Source organism: Nomia melanderi, chromosome 2 (genome assembly GCF_051020985.1).
Source record: "Nomia melanderi isolate GNS246 chromosome 2, iyNomMela1, whole genome shotgun sequence".
Taxonomy (NCBI): domain Eukaryota; kingdom Metazoa; phylum Arthropoda; class Insecta; order Hymenoptera; family Halictidae; genus Nomia; species Nomia melanderi.
In genome coordinates, this window is record NC_135000.1 from 25,771,898 (window position 1) to 25,791,355 (window position 19,458).

A 19,458-nucleotide genomic window follows, 5' to 3' on the forward strand; every position below is an offset into this window, starting at 1 on the left:
ATCCCCCCACTCCTCGAGCCACCGCGGTAATCCCTGCCCCTCGTGCCTCCCCTGTGGACAGGGCCGAGGTCGCGTCCGCGACACGCAGAAACTTCTCCCTGTCAGGGAAAAATCAGCGGGTGCCTAGGAGCCGCAACGGCGATCGAGCCGAGTGGGCGGGGCCAGGCTCGCCATGCCCCTTCTGCCGCGCCTCGGCCCCGCCCCCTTTTGGATTTCCCCTTTCTCGCACTCTCACCCCCACCCCTGGACCGGTGGGTCTTGCTTCGTGGAACGGCAGCGGCGGCGGCCGTCTGCTCCCTTCCGCCGCTCCTCCCTCCCCACCTAGAACGGCGCCTCCACCCGCAAAACGAAAAAGTCGGAGCGCCGCGACCGGCGATGGTCAAAGTCAGTCCACACGGAGAGCTCGAGTCGAGTAGAGGCTAGTCCAGGTCAGCTGGTTGGAGATCCATCGATCCGTCGATCCCCGGCACCTGTCAAACGCGCGACAGACACCGACCGTGTCCACTAGCCGTCCTCCGGATTTTTCGTTCGCGATCACGCCGCGAGAGACTATCAGTGAGACTAAGCTGCCGCAATCGATTTGTGAGAAACGATCCCCTTTTTGTACGAGAATAATGAGAGACTAGACGGAGAAGAGGGAGCGAGCATAACAGTGATACACAGTGAAGAGGAATACGGTTGATCGAGGGTGTCAAATCGCGCGGTCCGAGAATGACAGTAATAAGGATGACATCCCCGGTGACGCCTCCATCGACCAGTCCAGGCTCAAACGAGGCTCAAGCGCCCCAGGCGACCTCGAAGCCGGTCCATCGATTGAGCTTCTCCGTCGCCGCGCTCTTGGCTGACACCAAGAAGCCGGACAGCAGGCGGGAAACATCCTCGGTGTCGCCTAGGTCGTCGCCGATCGCTTATTCGCCGATCCGACAGGACGCACACCTGATCGCGACCAACGCTGCTCTCCAAAGGTACTCCAGTGATTATAGATCGCGGTACCTGTCCGTATCCCCGAGCATCCACGATCTGAGGACAAACCAGTTCACCGCGTGCGAGTCCAGAAGCCCCGACGCTAGAGTAATCTCCAGGTACTCCGAAACCGAATTGGAGAGGATAGAGTCGCCTGGCCAGAGGTCCACACCCAGGACACTCGACTATGTCATCCAGACGTCCACGGACTCCGTTTCAACGTCGGACGTCGCTTGTTCCTCGTCGCCGAAGGTGTCTACAGCCAGTCAACCAGACTTCGGCTCGCAGAGTCCAAGAAGCAGCTCGCACGAGGCCAGGTCCAGGTGCTCGGAGACCGAGGACATCGAGGAAGAAGACGAGAACAGCTTAGTCGACGTCGAAGATCTGCAGCACCAACATCACGGGAGCAGTCCCACGCCGGTCAGACCGACGCCGGCGTACATCGGCGGATTTTCCAGCCTGGGTAGCATCTCCGGCATCCCACCGAGCCTCCATCCAGCGGTTTGGGGTGGCGGTCATCAGGGTGCTGCCGCAGCAGCGGCCGCGGCCGCCGCGGCTGCCACCGCGGGCTTCTTCCCCTCGCACTTCTCTCATCACGCGCCGCTAAACGGTGAGTACTGTCTTACTGTCTGGCCTCTTCAGGCAATCCTCCTCGTTTTGCACGGTCGCGGCCAGCTATTTGCCATTTGCCGGGGCGACGACAACTGCGCCCGGCTCGGTGCCTTTGAGCCAGCAACCCTGGCCGGTCGCCAATCCACGCGATTTCTTCGTCGTGGGATTCTTTTCGGGCCGAGGCCCGAAACTGGTCCGATTGTAAACTCGTTAAGCCGGCTGGCCCCGGCCCTCGAGGAGGGAACAGGGGCCGATCGTGAATGCGGCCACCGTTCGTTCAATGAAGCCGACGGCGTCGACATTCTTCGCTTTTCTCGACCCCGCGGGGATATTTTTGGGCGGACCGTTCCCCGCGCCACCCTCCGTCGCTGTCGCACCCCGCCAACCCCCTCGGCCACGCTTGGACGGAAGTCGGGTCGACCCCTGATAGAAACCCGCGACTTCTCTCTCCCCCCGCGGCTATTCTCGCGTTCCGTCAAAAGGGCGATTTCAAGCATTTCCGCTGCGACCGGGACTTGCATTGCTCTTTACGACCGGGTGAGATGGTTCAGAGACATTGGGAACTTTGCTACTTTTTTCCCCGTTTCCGTGGCTTCGCTGTTGGCGATCCTTTTTGTTGTCTGGTGTTCTTTTCGGATTCGGTAGTTTGCTCAGCGACGGACAGTTCCTCCGATTCTGTAGGATGATCGATGCAATTGTTGTGAATTCAACTGGAGAAGAGGATTTGTTTGTAATTTGGTCGCATGAAACTGTTGGTGTTCAAGTATGTTATATTTTTATACGACGAAAGGGATATTGAGAAATAGACGTGCACTTTCGGGTCAATAATCGAAGAGTCGATGAAAGTTGAATTCACGTGAAGCGACGAACGTGACGTAATAAACGTGAAGATACTTTTTCCAGCGGGCAGAAGAAAGGTAATGGTTTAGTAAAGGCAGTTAAAATTAATTAGACATCGCGGTGTCGCGGAATTCCAGGCCAATTATACGGTTCAGGAGTCGAGTAAATATTTCCGAGGGATCATTGAGCACTCGAATGATATTTCATACGTTACGGCCCGGGAAAGAAAACCGATGGCCGCGCGCTAATTGATAAATTGTGACTGTCGATCAAACCGTGGCGGCGTTTATTTGCAATTCAATCGCGACACGAAACCTACTCACCTAAAATCACCGGTAAAGGAATGCAGTTCTCGGAACGTCGACGGATGACTCGGAGCCGATTGAATCATCGTTAACACTAATTATTGAGGTCGCGGCTTGATAATTGCGACGGGGCTCTCTCGTTAAAGAGGCAATCAAAGTTTTCTCGCTTCGTCAGTGCGGCGAACGCGTGCAGCGAGAGCGAACGAACAGTGGGCCGGTTCTTGTCGGGCCGCCGCGGAATCCAGGCGACAGAAACAATGGACGATTATTGCAAAAAAGGTGTTGAAACCGTGCAGTCTGATCCGTCGACAGTCAATCTTCGTTTTTCTGAATAAAGCACCCTATTGTAATTGAATTGTTCGAAATAATTTCGCATTCCTCCTGTTTCTCGAACCACGGTCGTCTTTTTCAATTCGGGAAACGCTGTAGATCGTAGATATAAAGAGCCTATAGGTAGCACGGGGGGGATAAGCGAGCCATATGGTGGGGGAACGACTCTGCAATGGCCTTGAGCGTTCAACTAACGTCGCTTTAACTGTAGCGACGCAAAGATAGAAACGTTTCGTAAACTCCACTAAATCATGTATTTCTCTCATTTCAATGAAACTCGAATTTGTTAATGTTCACGGCTACACCGCAAAAAGTAGCTTAATAATCCATCGAAATCCATTTAGAAAGTGCAACGATCATACGAAATAAGATTGATACGCCGAGATCTGGATACGCGAAAGGAAGAATTCAATTAGCATTCAGTTCCTGTATTGCACTGAACCTGTAAATCAAACGCGACGATTTTTAGACCAGCTTGATTTATTCATTAATTCGACGAAATGGTTAATATTTCATCTTCGAACCTAAATTCTTGTTACCCAACCGCGAACGGCGCCGCGGTGCACTTTTCGTCTAGTCTGCAGTCACTATTTTTCGGGCTACAATGCGTAATTTCGCGTTTCAGCGAGGATTCAGTATACCGGTATCAATTTATAGATCATTGTTGGCTGACTGTGCCGCTATTTAGGGAGCTCCGCGGGCGGAATACAATTGACCATAATCGCCTGGCAGGCGAGAGAGCCCGAAGGTGTTCACCGGGGACGAGTCATATGGGGGAAACCCGCGTAATTTTGAAATATGGCCTCTCCGCTGAAGGGTGCTCCCGCAGATTGCGCAACCCTTGAAACTTCGCACCGTTCTCTGCCTTAACTATTCCCGAAAAGGGTCGACGGAGGACCGCGATAGTCTCCGACAGCCTCTAACCAGGCTCCTCGCAAACACGCGAAATATATCCTCCATCGAATGGTATCTATGCACGGTAACCAGACTTTTTTCCCGACACTCGGAACGATCGTTCCTAAATGAAAATCGATACATAAATCATCCGCGTTCAATTTTCTCTTGATTTGTCACGGTATAACGTTTATGAGTAATTATCATTGGACGGGGCATGTCCGAGGACATAAATTTCTATTAATGTCGCGGGGCGAATTCATGCGAGCCGTGCTCGTTATCGATCCGATCAGCTAATAAGAGCGTATTAGAAATCGTGGTCCATGAAGAAGCTTACGTAACCCAACAAAGAGCGCCCGGATCCGACGAACGGGATTTCACCTCGCCTTTTTCCCCAGCCACAATCGCCACTGTTTCAGATATCTGCGCGGGATCAGCTAATTATTTCAGTAATTTGCATGAAAATCGATCCGATTGGGGGGTAGCTATCTGCGGAACGGTCGCGATCGGCTCGAATAAATCAGAGCGTTCCAGTTTATCGTGCGTTCGGCGCGGTTCTTTCTTAACAAACGCGACCGATGGAACTTCGGTGTCCCCGTTCACATACACGAAATTTATTTAATCCCCATCTTCGCAATACACCAAGTCTCTTCATCGCGCAATCAACGATATTCCATTCCGCGATGTCGATCGTCGACGAATTTCGCCGCAAAGACTCATAAAGCTGTAATCATTTCGTATCTATTGCTCAATGTCCATCGTTAAGAGATCCTGACAGTGGAATCCGCAATAAAAAATGGCGAGATTTTAATCACACCATTAACTACTCCCGTTTATCTTGCAATCTCGATCGTTAAAAAAAAAGAGAAAAAAGAACTTCCCAGCTATTTCCATCGTTTCGCGGCGCGCGCCGGTATCCTCGAGCAGCGCAGACAGACGAAAGAGAGGAGGAAGGCCGCGGCGATACACCAGGCGATCCCATCGATCAATTAAAGGAACGGAAACGCGAGCTCGGTGACTGGCCGATGGGATCGCTCGCGATCATTTACTAAACGCTCGGGACGTCGGGATCGTTACGCAACGCAGAAGAGATCCGCGCCGGTCCTCCTCCGCTCTGGATCATCTCCGCGGTATCTCCGCGAGATCAGCTAATTATTTCGAATGCGCATTCTCGATCGCCGGGAGCCGGATTTAAATCGAGCGGCCCCGCGTTTTTGGTGGCCGCTGCGAACCGTAGAAAACAAACCTGAACGACCCAACCGAAACGGAAACGAGAAGAGAGAGGAAGAGAGAGAGAGAGTGAGAGGAGGACGAAGAGAAAGGGAGGGAGAACCTCGAATACCGAGACTAATTGGAACCCTTGGAGAGCCGTAGAGAAAGCCGTGCAGAGGAATAGAGATCGATGCACAAAGGACGATTCTCCTCCGTCAAGAGAGTGGCTGTCTCTCGCAGTCCCGAAGCCCGTGCTCGCGAATCCCGGAGCAGGAAGAACGCGATTTCCGAAACGGGGGAGGAGAGCTGAAATTTGAAATTCAGAAGCGGGACCCGCGGACGAGGTCTCTCGGCCTTTTGTCTCGTCCCGAGATCTTTCTCTCTTTCTCTTTCTCTCCGCCGTTCCTGTCTCGCGAGCCGTTCACCTCTCCGCTTCTACAAATCTGTCAATTGTCTCGTGACAAATCTCGGGGAATATAACCGATATATTCTGACGCGATCTCCGTATACCCGGTACGCCCCGTCTGGAAGCCCTCTGCATCCCGATGTTTCGCGCTCGATTGTTTCGGGATTGTTGTATGACAAGCCTTCTTGATGCTCCGGCAGCCTAGACGGGATCCTCCGGGATGATTTAGTTTTGTCGAGGACTGTTCGCAATTTGCGTTGGTTTCTCTTGGAGATTCTCGCACTGAGACGCCGTTCGTAGCGATGATTGATTTGACAGGGATGGAATCGAGAACCTTGTACGTGAATCATAAGAGTTCCTTGATACTCAGACGAACTACCATCCTTCTCAACTTTAACATTAATCGTGTATCTTCGCGTAATAGATAAATTAGGAATTTTTCCGTTCCGCCGGCTCTAATGGAAACATTCTGCCCCCGAGCGTCTCGATTATAGATTCCACGCATCCTCTAATTACAAAATTTCAAACACCGCTAGAACCAGCGACGATAACAAAACCGGTAGCAGAAAAACACAGGAAACCTCTTGAACGTCGAGCACGCCGGAGCATAATAGGAGAACAAGCACCGACACCAGGTTACAAATCCCCCGCAACCTATAACTCTCGTGTACCAGTAGCCCCGGGCAATTCAGCATCGCCAGAAGAAAAGCAGAACGCATCCCGTCCCGGTGTCCGCGATTTTTCGTCGTTCGCCGTATCACGGTAAAACGTTGCGGGGCGCGTCGGCCGCAACAACGGCCCCCCCATAATCGTCCGTGTAATGCGAGCCACGAGGGGCCCGGTGGATCGTCGGAGGCTGGAAAAGCGCGCGGCGCGGCGGTCGCGGGGGCAAATTATTCGGTGGCCGGGTAAAACGGTCCGGCGGCGCTATTACACGGTGCTCACCTTTCCCCGGGACGATATATCCTCGCTAATGAATACAAGCGGTAGCGTTAGAGCAACAATTCGCGGCCGGAATCTTGCGGTCGGCCGGCAAAAAGGTAATGAGGCCAGTTTGCGGCGCCGTTCCGACGGGGAAATTATGAATTGACCCCTTTAAAAAGTCCTTGCCGTGCTGCCCGACGATCCCGGGCGTCGGCAAAAACAGGACGTTGCGGTCGGGACGGGGTTCAGCTTCGGGCTACGGCTGACCCGCTCGGTCGCGTCTGTAACATCGTGTCTAGAAAACTAGAGCTAGTACTGTTGGGATATCACTGGATGCACAGTGGCTTGGGGGCAAGAGTCCTCCGCTGAGGCTTTCGTTTATGTACTTGATAGGTTATGTATCACGGTGTTGACTAGAACGAAGTTAGTATCGAAAATGACATGGGAAAGGATGACCGACTTGTATTCCTTAGTCTTGTTGTCGAATGATTTCCTAACAGTGCTTTTAACTGGGAACCCGAATACGACATTAGGTCTGGAAGCTGACTACTAGAACTAATATTATTTGAGTCGCTGAATATTTGGATATTTGGAAAGATTTTACCGAGTATGCAAAAACTTCTCGAATATGTTTTGAAATATGGTTTTTGATACTTGTGTTACTCTAATACTCGGGTAATTGACATTTTTGCATAACATAGTAAAAATAAAATAATTAATCGTTTGGGAATAAAAATTAGTAGGTTGAGTAATAACAGCTCTAGTAGTCTGTTATATGAGGTATTCCGATGCTGAGGTATTTCATAAGGATACATTTATATCGAAGCTGCGATAGGATCGAAGAAAATAGAATAAATAAGATGTGTATTTCCTATCTTCGTTCTCATCGAGTATCGGAACTCCAGTATAAATATACCCTAAGTCACAGCAGCACAAAAAATGTGGCCGCGAAAACCAGAGGGAACCTCAAGCGTGAACCGTGCCCGCTTTCGGTTGCAGAGAACGGGGAACCGGCCAAGATCAAGTGCAACCTGAGGAAACACAAGCCGAACCGGAAGCCGAGGACGCCTTTCACCACGCAACAATTGCTGGCGCTCGAGAAGAAGTTCACGGAAAGGCAATACCTCAGCGTCGCCGAGAGGGCCGAGTTCTCGTCCTCCCTTCACCTCACGGAGACACAGGTGAGCGAGTTTCCTCCGTTCTCCTGTTTCCTCTTTCTCATGTTTTGTTTAACCGGAGGCTTGAGAATTTGAGAAAAATATTCTGTCGCGCATATTAAACCGGGGCCTCGTGTATTTTGATGCGGCAGTCGGATGTTCGCATTTTTTGGTATTGACAGTGACCTTTCGAAGCTTAAAATGTAGACATCTGTTGCCCGAAATACTTCAGTTTTTCTGTACCGAACGATCTGTAAAGAATTTTATTTTCTGAAGATATTTTCAGTCATTCGGACAGCTCCGCTGGATCGCGTTCGTAACTTCGGAATATCGTGTACACGCGATACTTGAAATGATTCATTCGAGTTTCTTCATACTATACGATTACTCTGCAGAATCTTCTTTTTGTAACGTCTCGAGAAAAGAATTCCTTCTGTTCTTAACCTACTTTTTAACACTTTAACTACGATATCGATGCAAAAAACTTATCCCTCTGTTACGAAATCATCTGTTGCGATTATTGAAATGATAGATTCTCCGAGAAATTCCTGGAGATATTGATTTGCTAACACGCAAACTGAATGACAAGTCAATCGAAATTCCAATGCCTACTCTTGGTGTTCCCACAGAAAAATGTGAAAAAATCAACGTAGGTGCCCGATAGTTCTAGAGTTGACAATCCTTTTCACCTGAAAATCATTCTCCACTAAAATTCAGGAAAAACGTTTACAGTTAGAAGCGTCCGTCGCCTACAGTGATTTCCCGGGGTTTTCCCACAGAGCCGGATTTCGAAGCCACCCGGCACGTTTCACAGTGCCTCGAGCCCCCGAGGCCCACAGTTTATTATCGGCCGTAGTTTTCAACGGTGCCGGTGAATCTCCAGAATTACGTTTTACGATCAACGTTTCTCATTTAGCTGCGGCGTTAACCGACTGGCTGGCCGGTTCTCTTTATTCTCACCGCGCATGCGCGTTCGCGTTCAGTTCACGAGTCAAGGGTCCCGCACTTAACAGATCTCGCCAGATGCGGGGTAATTAGCGCGCGTAAGCGTGCAGTATCCGTCGCTGCTGGCGAAGAAACACGGTAATTTTATTAATAGACTACAAATTGCTTGAAACCCGCCCGACAATGGGCCCGCGATGATCGACCAATTATCTCTACCCGGCGGACTCTCGTTGCCGTTGACCGGGTCCTCCGGACGTCGTTTCACCCGCGTGTCCGTCAACGAAACGATTCGTTTTACGCGACCATTGTCGCCCGAGACGCCCTCGGTGTATTAACTCTTGGCAAATTCGTTCCCGGAGCTCGGCGGCACGGGACGCCCGACAGAATCGAGACGCGGAGCTTTTAGACGACGAAAGAACGGTGAAAAATGCTTCGAGAGTGAGTGGAGGTAAACGAGGTGACGATCTTAGGAAGATAGAGGATGGTAGGTTGGAGAAAATTTTAGAACGGAGAGCCGCGGACCTCTGATCTTCGGTTAGATTCATGTTCTTTAAGCAACGGAGGAAATATATAGGCACTTTAGGATTCCTATTCCATCATACCTTAGTTTTCAACAGCTAGGAGCTAAAATAGAGGCTAATAGTCAGTCCATAGAAAAGGAGTTACAAATCTAAGACACTGAAGTCTAAAAAGAAGGCAAGAGTGAATCAAAGCTAAATCTCTATAAAACTTCCTAATCTGTCAAAACGAGTCTCAGTACCCCCAGTATTATACGTGAGAAATTCACAAGGGAACATTACAGAATTAACCTTGAATATACATCAATACACATTTCGCGACGCGAATAAACACGAACGTATACATCGTCGTCGCGTTTCGCAAGCGCGGCTGACAAAATATCGCCGTTGGCACTATAACGAAACTAATCGAACCCATCAGCCGGTCAAATACAAATCCGCGTTGTCCGATTGTTGCAGGTGAAGATCTGGTTCCAAAATCGGCGGGCGAAGGCGAAGCGGATGCAGGAAGCGGAGATCGAGAAGCTGAGAATGTCAGCGGTGAGGCAACACCACACAGCGCTGTACGGCTCGCATCCGGGCCTGCTGGCACCGGCGAGCCTCTACCCGGTCGGAATGCTGTCTCATCCCGGTCTGACGCCGCATCATCCGATCTCTCAGCACCCGTCCAGAGAATGAAAGCAGCCGGGGGACGGTGGAGCCTCGCAGCGACCGGTAGTGAACCGTGCCGATCCCCTCCAAAGAAACAATTCCGCTCCGGGAGGAATTGTTCGCCGATGAGCAATCGGTCGACCAAAGGCTGTGCCTGTGAATGGGACGAAAACGTTGACGAGAGGGAGTACGTTGGTATGCGTCCGACGAGGGCCGCGGTGAACTTGGCTCCGCGGCTGGACCAGCCGAGGCAGACGTTCGTAGAAACGCCGATGAACCTTCGTAGATGTGATACCGCTTCGAGGAATCGTTCCTGCTCGACGATGACTCGATTGAGCGATCGGGCTGAACGAGGCTGTGCCTATCAAAAGGACCGTGTTTACGGAAGGTTGGAACTGGTCGGGGCTGTAGCGACGAATGCCCCGTAGTAGAGAGTATGGGTAACGAGATGGATCGAGGATCGTGTCTCTTCGTGATCGCAGTCGACGAACGATAGTAGACGCTGCTTCGATGAGAGGTCGAACAGCAAGATTCGCGAGTGGAAGAGAAATATTGCGAATAGAGTGGGGTAAGAATGATCGAGTAGACGAAGAGGCGAAGCAGAGGATGCTTTCTACGAGGAGCATTAGATAAGCGGAGAGTGGAATGTGTCTGTGAGCAGAGAAGTAGAGGACTGGACCAAATATGGAATGAATGGAGGAGTGAAGAGTATTCTAGAATTGAGTTCTCCTGTGAGAGGAGCGGAAATATTAAGAGCGAGCCTGAAGAGGATTGAGAAAAGAGGATTGGTGAAAGATAGATGTGTATAGAAGAAAAGGGACGAAGGATTTTTATCCAGGCTGTTTAATATGGACCGAAAGGAAGAAGCGGAATAGGCGAAGTCAAGGTGGAAGGGAGCCGAATTCTCGAAGAACTGGACCAAAGTTAGCTACCACAGACAGAGGAGTCGAACTCTGGCGTGCGCCGATAGGGACACACGATCGTCGACATGGCTCGGCGGTGTTCCGCGATATCGATTCGAGTTCTCAGACTTTCCTGTCGAGTGAGTCGGAAATTCCGTGGCGAGCGGGCACAACTTCCGATCGGTGTGCGCCCGTAGGAGGGAGAATGATCTGTGACGCGTCCCTGGAGAACGCGAGTCGTGAATCTGTGCCAATTAAGCCTTGTACATACCGTGTAAATATCGTCGTTCCCGGATCGAATTGCGAACCGTAGCCCTGTAAATACGTGTGCTCGAGCGTACGACGAGCGTGTAGCGGTAAGATTGGCAACGGCGGGATCGGAAACCCGCCGCGTGCCGTTTTCCAATTTTGTATAAATGTAAAACCGTCGCCGACAGAGTAGAAGAGTCTATTTAATAAATCGCAAGTAACGAATGAAACCACTGTTGATTCTTAATGCTGTGACACCCGACACCCAGCGATCCCCGCGACGACCCGTTATAAGTATCCTGTGAATAACGTCCGATTGAATTTTGAAAGCTGATTATGCAAATGCAGATGTTTCACTTAAGATCCAGTAGAGTTTTTGTTGGAGATTTCACTAGACTAATTTTTTTAACTTCTGGGTATACTTACTGCATATAAATTGTTGATGATATTAGTGTTTGTAGTGAAATGTTTGGTATAGAAGTATTTACAATATTGAACGTTTAAGGTATCGAACAGTTTCAAATGGGAATAGTAGAATGTCCAGTTGTCTACGGAAGCCAGAAATATTTAAAGGTGCTCCGGGGGGCTCGTTCGGGCGCTTGTAAATCGCGTTAATTGCCGTCTGTCATCGGACATTGTGTCAATGAGGATCCGCGGGACGTTCCGCTAATTGAAAAGCTCCGACGTTGATTCACCTGTTCTGGCTATCCGCCGTTTCCGTATTGGCCCGCGATTAGAAAGTCGGAATAAATTATCCGCGGCAATTAAACGAATCGATGTTCCCTCCGGCCCGATCGCCGATAAATCGAACGAATTTATTCGCTCGTTAATGGCTAATAATCCACCGTAACGTCCGAATAAAGTACGGGTTTAGGGTCCACGAGTTAATGAGTTCAAGATATTCGATGGGGCCGAAGATAGCGAGTTTTTTGGACCAATTTTCGGGCGGGAGGGGAGGATCGATCGAGGATCGGGGAATCACGTGTTCCCGGTAACGGTCGACAATTTGTCTTTCTTAGCTTCTAACTGGATTCGTCCGGGCCTCGCTTCGGACGCCAGCTAATCAGAGCTCGGGCGCTCTCGCAATCGTGTCTATTTGAATGGGCGCATTGATGACGTAACGCGAAGAGAACCCGGCGAACTTTTCTTTGATCTCCTCTAACAAGTTCGACAATCGTGGCCCACCAATCAACAACAATCCATCCAATTCACACCGAGTTCCTTTTACTTTTACACCGGCCACGGGACCGTTTGAAACGTTTAGGATCGCTTGTAACGTTCCATTTCACATCGGTTTATTTCTGTCACGGTGTCGTTAGACCGTGGACGTTTTTGCGAAACCAGAATTTCCTGAATATCTCTAATGAATAATAGAGTGATCCGGACAGCTCTTATCAAGATAATACGCCGTCCTTGCAAATGCGAGCCTATCTTCTTTTTTCCTAGCGGATATTTATTTCATTGCTGTGAATGGAAACATTTCTGTATCTATGTTTACGTAACTTTTTTTCACATTTAGCACAAGCGAGGTGTAGTTCAGGCCGTGCTTACGTCATTGCTCCCACCGAATGATTCGATCTGCGTTTCCTACGTTCGTCTTCAATTCATACGAATTTATTCAACTTATTTCACTCGTAAAGCGAACAAAAGTTTTACTAGTCGCAGCTGATAACGAAATAATTGAAATAATCTACGACTCTGCGAGTGTTCTTCAGTTAAAGAACCATTTCGAGGTTCAACGATTACACTCGAGATACTTATCTTCATCTCATTAGCAAATCTACGGTGCAATAAGAAGACTGGGCTTTAGGAATCCCACTCAACGAATTAGTGAAGATATTATCTACTCTGCATTTCGAGAACCAATTTACAGTTTACCAGTTATATAGTTTGAAAAAAGTGTACTGCGCGCAACAAGTATTCTACGGTTCAGCAACCCATTTTCAGCTCGTTAACAAAGCCATAATACATAACACACAGCTTCAGAATCTGTTAATTAATTTACAGTTGAGATAGTAGTAATTCCTACCTCCTTTTCAGCAACCCTAAATTAATTTCAAACTCTACATCTACATTTCACGTAGGTCTTCAATTCAAACATTGTGCTACCAATATTAATAAATAATTTCGCAAACATTCGTAATCCAACAAAACCCTGCCATTGTCAAATCTTCCGTACACTAACCCGAAAGAAGAGCCTGAGAACACGACAGTGCACGATCGAAAGGCACGAGTCCCGTGTCAGGGTACGGTTCCACGGTCGCGCAGACCCGTCGATGGCCATCAGCGAGACGGGGTGAACATCCCCTCCCACCGTGCGTCTGCCCGTTTTCGGTGTCACTCTCGCTCGCGTACCCGCGATTACGTCGCGACGATTACGCGGTAGCCGAGAATGGCGTCTCTGTGCGTACATGTCGCGGGAATAAATTAGCCGTGGCAATTAGTTTCGGAATCGACCCGCCCCGGGCGGCCGGCGCCACCATCTTGATTGCACCCGTGGAGAACCTTTAAAGACAGTAGCCAGCACTGTTTGCCGAAAGGCTCGAGCGCCGTTCGCGCGGCCTAATTAGCGATGCCCACCGAGATATCGCCGACGTACGCTAATAATACCGAGCATAAATATTCCGAATTTTTTCGTCTGGTGGCCCGTCCGCTCCTCAAACCCCTCGGCCTCTCTTCCTTTTTCTTCCCTATTCCGCATCCTTTTCCCTCTCCCTTTCGGCCCCCTACCATACCGATCGCCAGCTAATTTCTTATTGTTATCTTATCACGCGCGACTCACCGTTCCTCCGACGGTTCCGTGAAATCTCCTTGTAATTGGCCAGCTCCGCTGCTCTCTCCCGTAATCTCCATGCCATCGAAGAGTTGCGTTTAAGAATCTTACGGTTGCACTTCGGGTCTTCGTTTGAATCGAGATACAGCGGCTTCGATCGTTCCTTCGATTGGGCACCACGCTTCTTTTCGTCAATAGAATTGGCTCGACCGTCGGAGAATATGAATTGTTTAATCTTCGGCTTGGCAACGGCTGTTGCGTTGCTGGTTCAATTTCTCCAGTCCTTTCATACCCTTTCCCTTTTTAACCAGCTCTCCATTCCATCACCCTTCTAGCGGCACCCTAATCGGACCCTTTCACCCCTATCCGCCGCTCGACGTTAAACGAGGACTGTCACTGCTAATCGAGTAGTTAAATACCTCCCATGATTTGTTGGGGTGGATGGAGACCGACTTCTTGTAAGCGATACCAGTTACAATCGACGGGATTAATAAAAGTTGTCGAGTCTAGGGGAGAAGCGAGGGTTGAGAATCAGTCCTATTCTAAATCAGTGTTCATTGATCAACCCCTTGAACAGCCACAGAAAATTAACCGAACACAACCGACTACCTAAACGTCTACTTCGTTTCTTCCTTCTTCGATCACTAAATCTTGATCTTTGAAACTTTCACGTTGGCCAATGATGCCGCTCATTCTGTTTCTGGAATCCAGTTTACAGCTGGACACATCATTTCTCTGTTGTACACTCATATTTCTTAATCAGAGAATATTGTCCGGGAGCCTCGGGGTAATTGCGAGGAGGTAAAGATCAATCAAACGAGGGCGCGGCGGACATTTTAATTTCTCCGTTTGATGAACGAGGAACACGGCCGCGCTCCTATCGCCCACCTTATCAGTACTCCTTCGGCTCCCCCGTTTCCAACCAGTCATCTCCGGCCTTCCGCTCGGTACGCTTGAATTTTAATCGCGTAATTAGTCGCCGGTCACTAGAGATTGCCCGGTTACCTGTTTTGCTCGCCGTTTTATGTAACCAGATAACATCAATCAGATGATATCGCCTAGGCTACCGGCTCCCGCTTGTTAGGCCTAACTGCGACCCACGGACGCGCATCATCCGTTCAGCTTAATGCCGCATTATCTCCGGGCCCCGTGAATGGACCACGGGGGGAAAAATCGACCTACACGCTCGATCGATAAGCAAATGCCCGGGAATTTTGTCCGTTTCCGTCGTTACAGGTGCGCGCTTACCGGCCGTCGACTAATTAGCCGCGTCTACCGATTATTCTGTGCCTTCTGCGCGGCTGCTGCTATTGTCAGCATGCATCCTGATACCTGGATAGCGTCAGATACTCGGAACAATTGGATTTTGGTAGCTCCGAGAGGGTGTATTGTTCGTAGAACCCCTTGCTGCAGCGTGGCTTTCATTACGACGGTTTTAACTTCGTTTGCTACCGAGATTCTTGAATTCTTAATCGAAGTCCTTTGAATGTTTGTTCCAAGTTAATATAGAAACTAAACAGAAACTAGATAATAGGAAATGTAGAGGCAGAAGAGTTCTATCGTTCAAGCAACCCAGTAGAACTTCAATAGTTGTGGTATTTGAAAATATTGGAAATTATGGAAAACAGAATAGGGAGAAGTTTGATTCGTAATTAAATTAGAGTCATAATAGAATCGTAATAATAAGGGGTTCAATGCAACCGACTGATCACTGAGAAGATTCAACAACTCGGAAGAACTAGATCAGCTATCACTAATAAATTAGATGATTTTATAGAAGACTTGAATACATTTCTCTAGTTGCATATATTTTCAGCTTAATTTTCGTGCAGCTATCTACTGTACACTACAGCTCGTGGAATTCTTCTCCAGCAGTTCGGCTGCCATAATACCTATCAGAATTTAAATCGTACAATTAGTCGATGGCCGTTGTTTGCCCCCGACAACGGGGCCCGGTATCGGCTACCAGGCAGCTTGTTAGCCCTAACGACGAACAACTCGTCCGGTTCGGTCGTTCGTTTCACGCGCGACTCCCGAAGGTTTCCTCCAGCGAGATTATTTTCGTGCGAGATAACCGGGGCCCGGATTCTAGCCGAAAAGAATCGTCGACAAGTCGCTCGTTCAGTTCACGAGCTTCTTTAAAACTGCTCCGAGTTATTGTCGGATTCTCGGCTGAAAAATCATTATCCTGATCGTTCCCTGTCTGACAATTGCACAGATAAGTAATTCCCCTTCTTACGGACTTTATAATTTACCTATACAATAATAATTATTTGACATAGAGTATAATACAACCATAAACCAATATATCGTGCTTACCAATATAATTCAATAATCTTTTATTGACTTTGATCCTTATAATGTAGAAGTTCTTAATGACTATCGACATAGCTCACTCCAGATCCATTCAGTTTCATACATACTAATTTCTCTAAACATATTTTGAAATATACTACTTCTAGGTACATCGCTCTACTTTCAAATTTAATGCGAATAATTGTCAACCACGGATTTGCCTTCATAAACTAAGAAATTAGAGGGTGCTTGTAAAAATCAAAGTCGAGGGGTTCAAGGAAGATTGTTTAGCTACTTTCTCGTGAGACACGATCATTAAGAAGCGCATTAATGGTATTCCGATGGGCAAAGTGTTAATAAGCTGGCCGATCGCGGCGAGAAAGGGGGTAGACGCGGCGGGAGGGTGGTATTTCACGAGCGGCACCGCATGAAATTTATTGTAATACGGGTCACGACGCCGAGATTCCAGGAATTTGCTCGGCCGGCCGGTCGATAACGGTCGAACAGCGAGATGGCCTCTCGCGATTCGAATAATTACGTAATTACAAGAGGGCTCGCGCGACTCGAGGAACCTCGAGCACACTCGTTAGTTTTGCGGCCGATCGCGCGACAGACCTCGTTGTGCAGCACCCACCGCTTAATTACCGATAAGATGATTTACCTACAGCCGCTGCGACGTGGTCTCTAAACGGAGTTTTGTACCGATTTAGATCCCAGCATCTGATCCGCTAATCTTGTGTTGGGCTGCTCGACGGAATGCGAATTTAATGATGTACAATTTTAGAACGATGTTCCCGAAAAGTATTTTCACAGATTACTTTGGAAATTCTTCCTGATTATTCGTTGCGTATTGAGTATAAAATATTTTAGAACAGGCTATGTGGATTTTAGACTGATTAAAAGAAACTTGGAATTTCGTTAAAACATTTAAGTCTACATTGTTCATTTATAATAATTTGGCAACTTTAGTTTTTTATTTTTTTATTTAACACGTTGAATGCCGCACGATTTTCTTAAGCAAAATACGCAAAATGGAAAAAATGATATTAAATCATTTGATTGAATTGAATTATTATTGTTGCACGTTCTTCTAGCTGAATGTCACGAAATTAAGTAACATTATTTGTAATATAGAAATGTTTCCAAATAATCATCGTTTCATTGAGTGAACTATAGTAATTCAATTTGGTTGAGGGTCACCGATGACCCCCAAGGCATTCAACGTGTTAAAAGAAAAATCTGTTTTGTGTATACGAAAGAAATCAGTTTTAATTTAACAGTGAGGTCAACTGAAAGCGTCAAATAGAGCAAGCGCAGTACAAAGAGTCTTGTTGTCTGTTCTAACCTAATTGTGGTAAGACGTGAAGTGATTTATTCTTCAGTATTATGCATGCATATTTCAAGAGAAATTTGTTTGGTCGTTGTATTAGGACGAAATTGTAAAACAGAAATATTTGGAGATTTTATTAACAAGGTAATGTTGAAAATATTAAGAGCTCACCCTGAACAGCTTCGCAGCTTTGTTCTTTTGAACTCCTGGAGTGACGTTCAGGCAATGTTGATGATCTTCGTCACAACACACACAGACACGATTTTCTAGGACTGTCCGGTTCACGCGTACATCTAATTACCTCAAATTCCTTATGTAATTTGTCGAAACGAGTTCAAAACTTCTGTTACGCAACATTTAACGCGCCTCTTTCACTTGATTACAGAACACAAAATACCTTTCCATCTGCGCGCGCTGCCACATTGACTTTACGATCACATGACGCAACGGCGGCAAGTTAATAGTTTCGATCTGTTTTGTTTACACTGGTCTCCGTCACGTGACCGGTAAACCAACATGGCTGTTCATGTGGCGGAGAAAGCGTGGCGTGCTCTTCAATTAAACGGGAAGAATGTTTTTATCGTCGTGCAACGGAACTTCCGAGCTCGTTTCTGGAAAGTATACAAATCATTGAACACTATCGAATGTTTGTGTGAAGGTGACAATCCTAGAAAATCGACTGTGTCCCATAAGATCGTGCACTCCGATGGACAGCAGGTCAAGGAAAGAACTCGATGGCCGTGTAAGGACGTCTGAAAGTAAAGGTAAGTAACTTGAATATCTGCAAGACGCTACAACAGAAATCAAAGAGCTTTCCTAATTAGTTAATTCAAAGAATCTTCCAACATCTACAACTATTCTTGTCTTTGAATGATTAACCTGTCTATCACCTTTTACAATTGCCCAAATCGGATAGAGTATTGTAATCTAAGTTAAATGACTCACCGAGTGTCTTACATGTTTCCAAAAACACATCACTTTCCGTATGACTTCATCATTTTCACTTTTCAAAACATTTACATACCAAACACGTTGTCTAATACTCATTCTATCAGTAACCACCTTGAACACTGTTCGGCACTGATTTTTGAGGTTATACGCATCGCTGAAAAGATCACATGACCCGATGTAAACACAGATGGCGATTATTGAAAACTTATTTAAATTTAAAACAATTAAAGCCAGTTGACTCTGAAGACATCGAATGAATTTGCACAGCTAATACTAATGAGCATACGTTAATAAACGATTCGAACGTTCGAACGGCATTTCATCTGACGTATCGCATTCGATTATCCTGAAATCCTGGCGAACGAAGTGAAACATAGACGCCATTGGTCTTTGTCGCTGGGCAATATTTTAAGACTGTTAATAAAATAACGGTTTCCTAGCTCGCGTCGATATCGGTCCGAGTAAAACGGGACCCGTTGTCGAATTAAAGCGCCTCCGCCGCGGCCGGGGCTTAATGACCGATTAAAGGCGGCGTTATGCAACAAAATTAATTATCTGCCGATAAATTCCTTCCACGGAGGGTGTATTAATGATCGCGATAAACCGCGTGGCAGAAAACACGCGAGGATACAGATTGCAGATTATTTCGGCGCCGTGCTGCGTGTTGGACGGCCGATCGCGTGTACGTGCACGCGAGCGTACGCGGCACTATCGACGTGCGCGTCCATTATAATAGCCGATCCGACCCGTCGACGGTCAATTACGTCTGCCGGGAACGCGATTTGCAAAATTTTATTGAAGCTTAAAGAATACCATTAACGATACGCCGCTTTCTCGCGGTGAAATTCCTCCGCCGCGTATAGAAAATGGTAGGCGCGCTCGTGATTTATATAATTGGTACCGTTTCGCGTGGGCAACGGGTGACGAACACGTGCGGCAAAATGGAATTCAAACCGCGGAATAAAATATGGAAAATTATTCGACCATTAATGTATTCCGGTATCGGTTCTTTAAACGGCCGATTTTTTTAATTAATTTATAGACTGCAATCGAGCAGGCGTTAAATTACAGTATACGGGAGGGCTGGGAGATAATTAAACGATAACGAATAATTATTAGATATTTCCGTGTAATAACGTTTCGTGAATTCTAACGAATCAAGGTTGCCCGGTCGATTGATTTACCACCGCAGTTCCTTTGA

General features: G+C 47.7%; 1 protein-coding gene and 1 long non-coding RNA gene across 2 annotated transcripts in view; one reads left to right on the forward strand and one right to left on the reverse strand.

The window, feature by feature from the left end:
- The window catches only part of LOC116433179 (uncharacterized), a 42,451-nt gene extending 24,069 nt beyond the window's left edge, over positions 1 to 18,382 (reverse strand). Inside the window, exons 1-2 of the long non-coding RNA XR_004236247.1 lie at positions 18,252 to 18,382; positions 17,478 to 18,058 (exon numbers count right to left, since the gene is read on the reverse strand). This is a non-coding gene — a long non-coding RNA (uncharacterized LOC116433179). The remainder of the gene's footprint in view (positions 1 to 17,477; positions 18,059 to 18,251) is intronic.
- LOC116433175 (muscle segmentation homeobox protein Drop) lies at positions 370 to 11,205 on the forward strand. The gene is made up of 3 exons (XM_031990971.2): positions 370 to 1,573; positions 7,486 to 7,667; positions 9,566 to 11,205. The coding sequence occupies exons 1-3, from the start codon at positions 712 to 714 to the stop codon at positions 9,782 to 9,784; spliced, it is 1,263 nt and encodes a 420-aa protein (XP_031846831.1). The 5' UTR covers positions 370 to 711; the 3' UTR covers positions 9,785 to 11,205.
- Positions 18,383 to 19,458: the final 1,076 nt, after the last annotated feature.

What these genes read in the sequence shown, in the direction of transcription:
- LOC116433175 (XM_031990971.2), top strand. Translation starts at nt 712, where the DNA reads ATGACAGTAATAAGGATGACATCCCCGGTGACGCCTCCATCGACCAGT. An exon ending in TCATCACGCGCCGCTAAACG is followed by an intron (nt 1,574 to 7,485) that starts GTGAGTACTGTC and finishes TTTCGGTTGCAG; the next exon opens with AGAACGGGGAACCGGCCAAG. An exon ending in TTCACCTCACGGAGACACAG is followed by an intron (nt 7,668 to 9,565) that starts GTGAGCGAGTTT and finishes CGATTGTTGCAG; the next exon opens with GTGAAGATCTGGTTCCAAAA.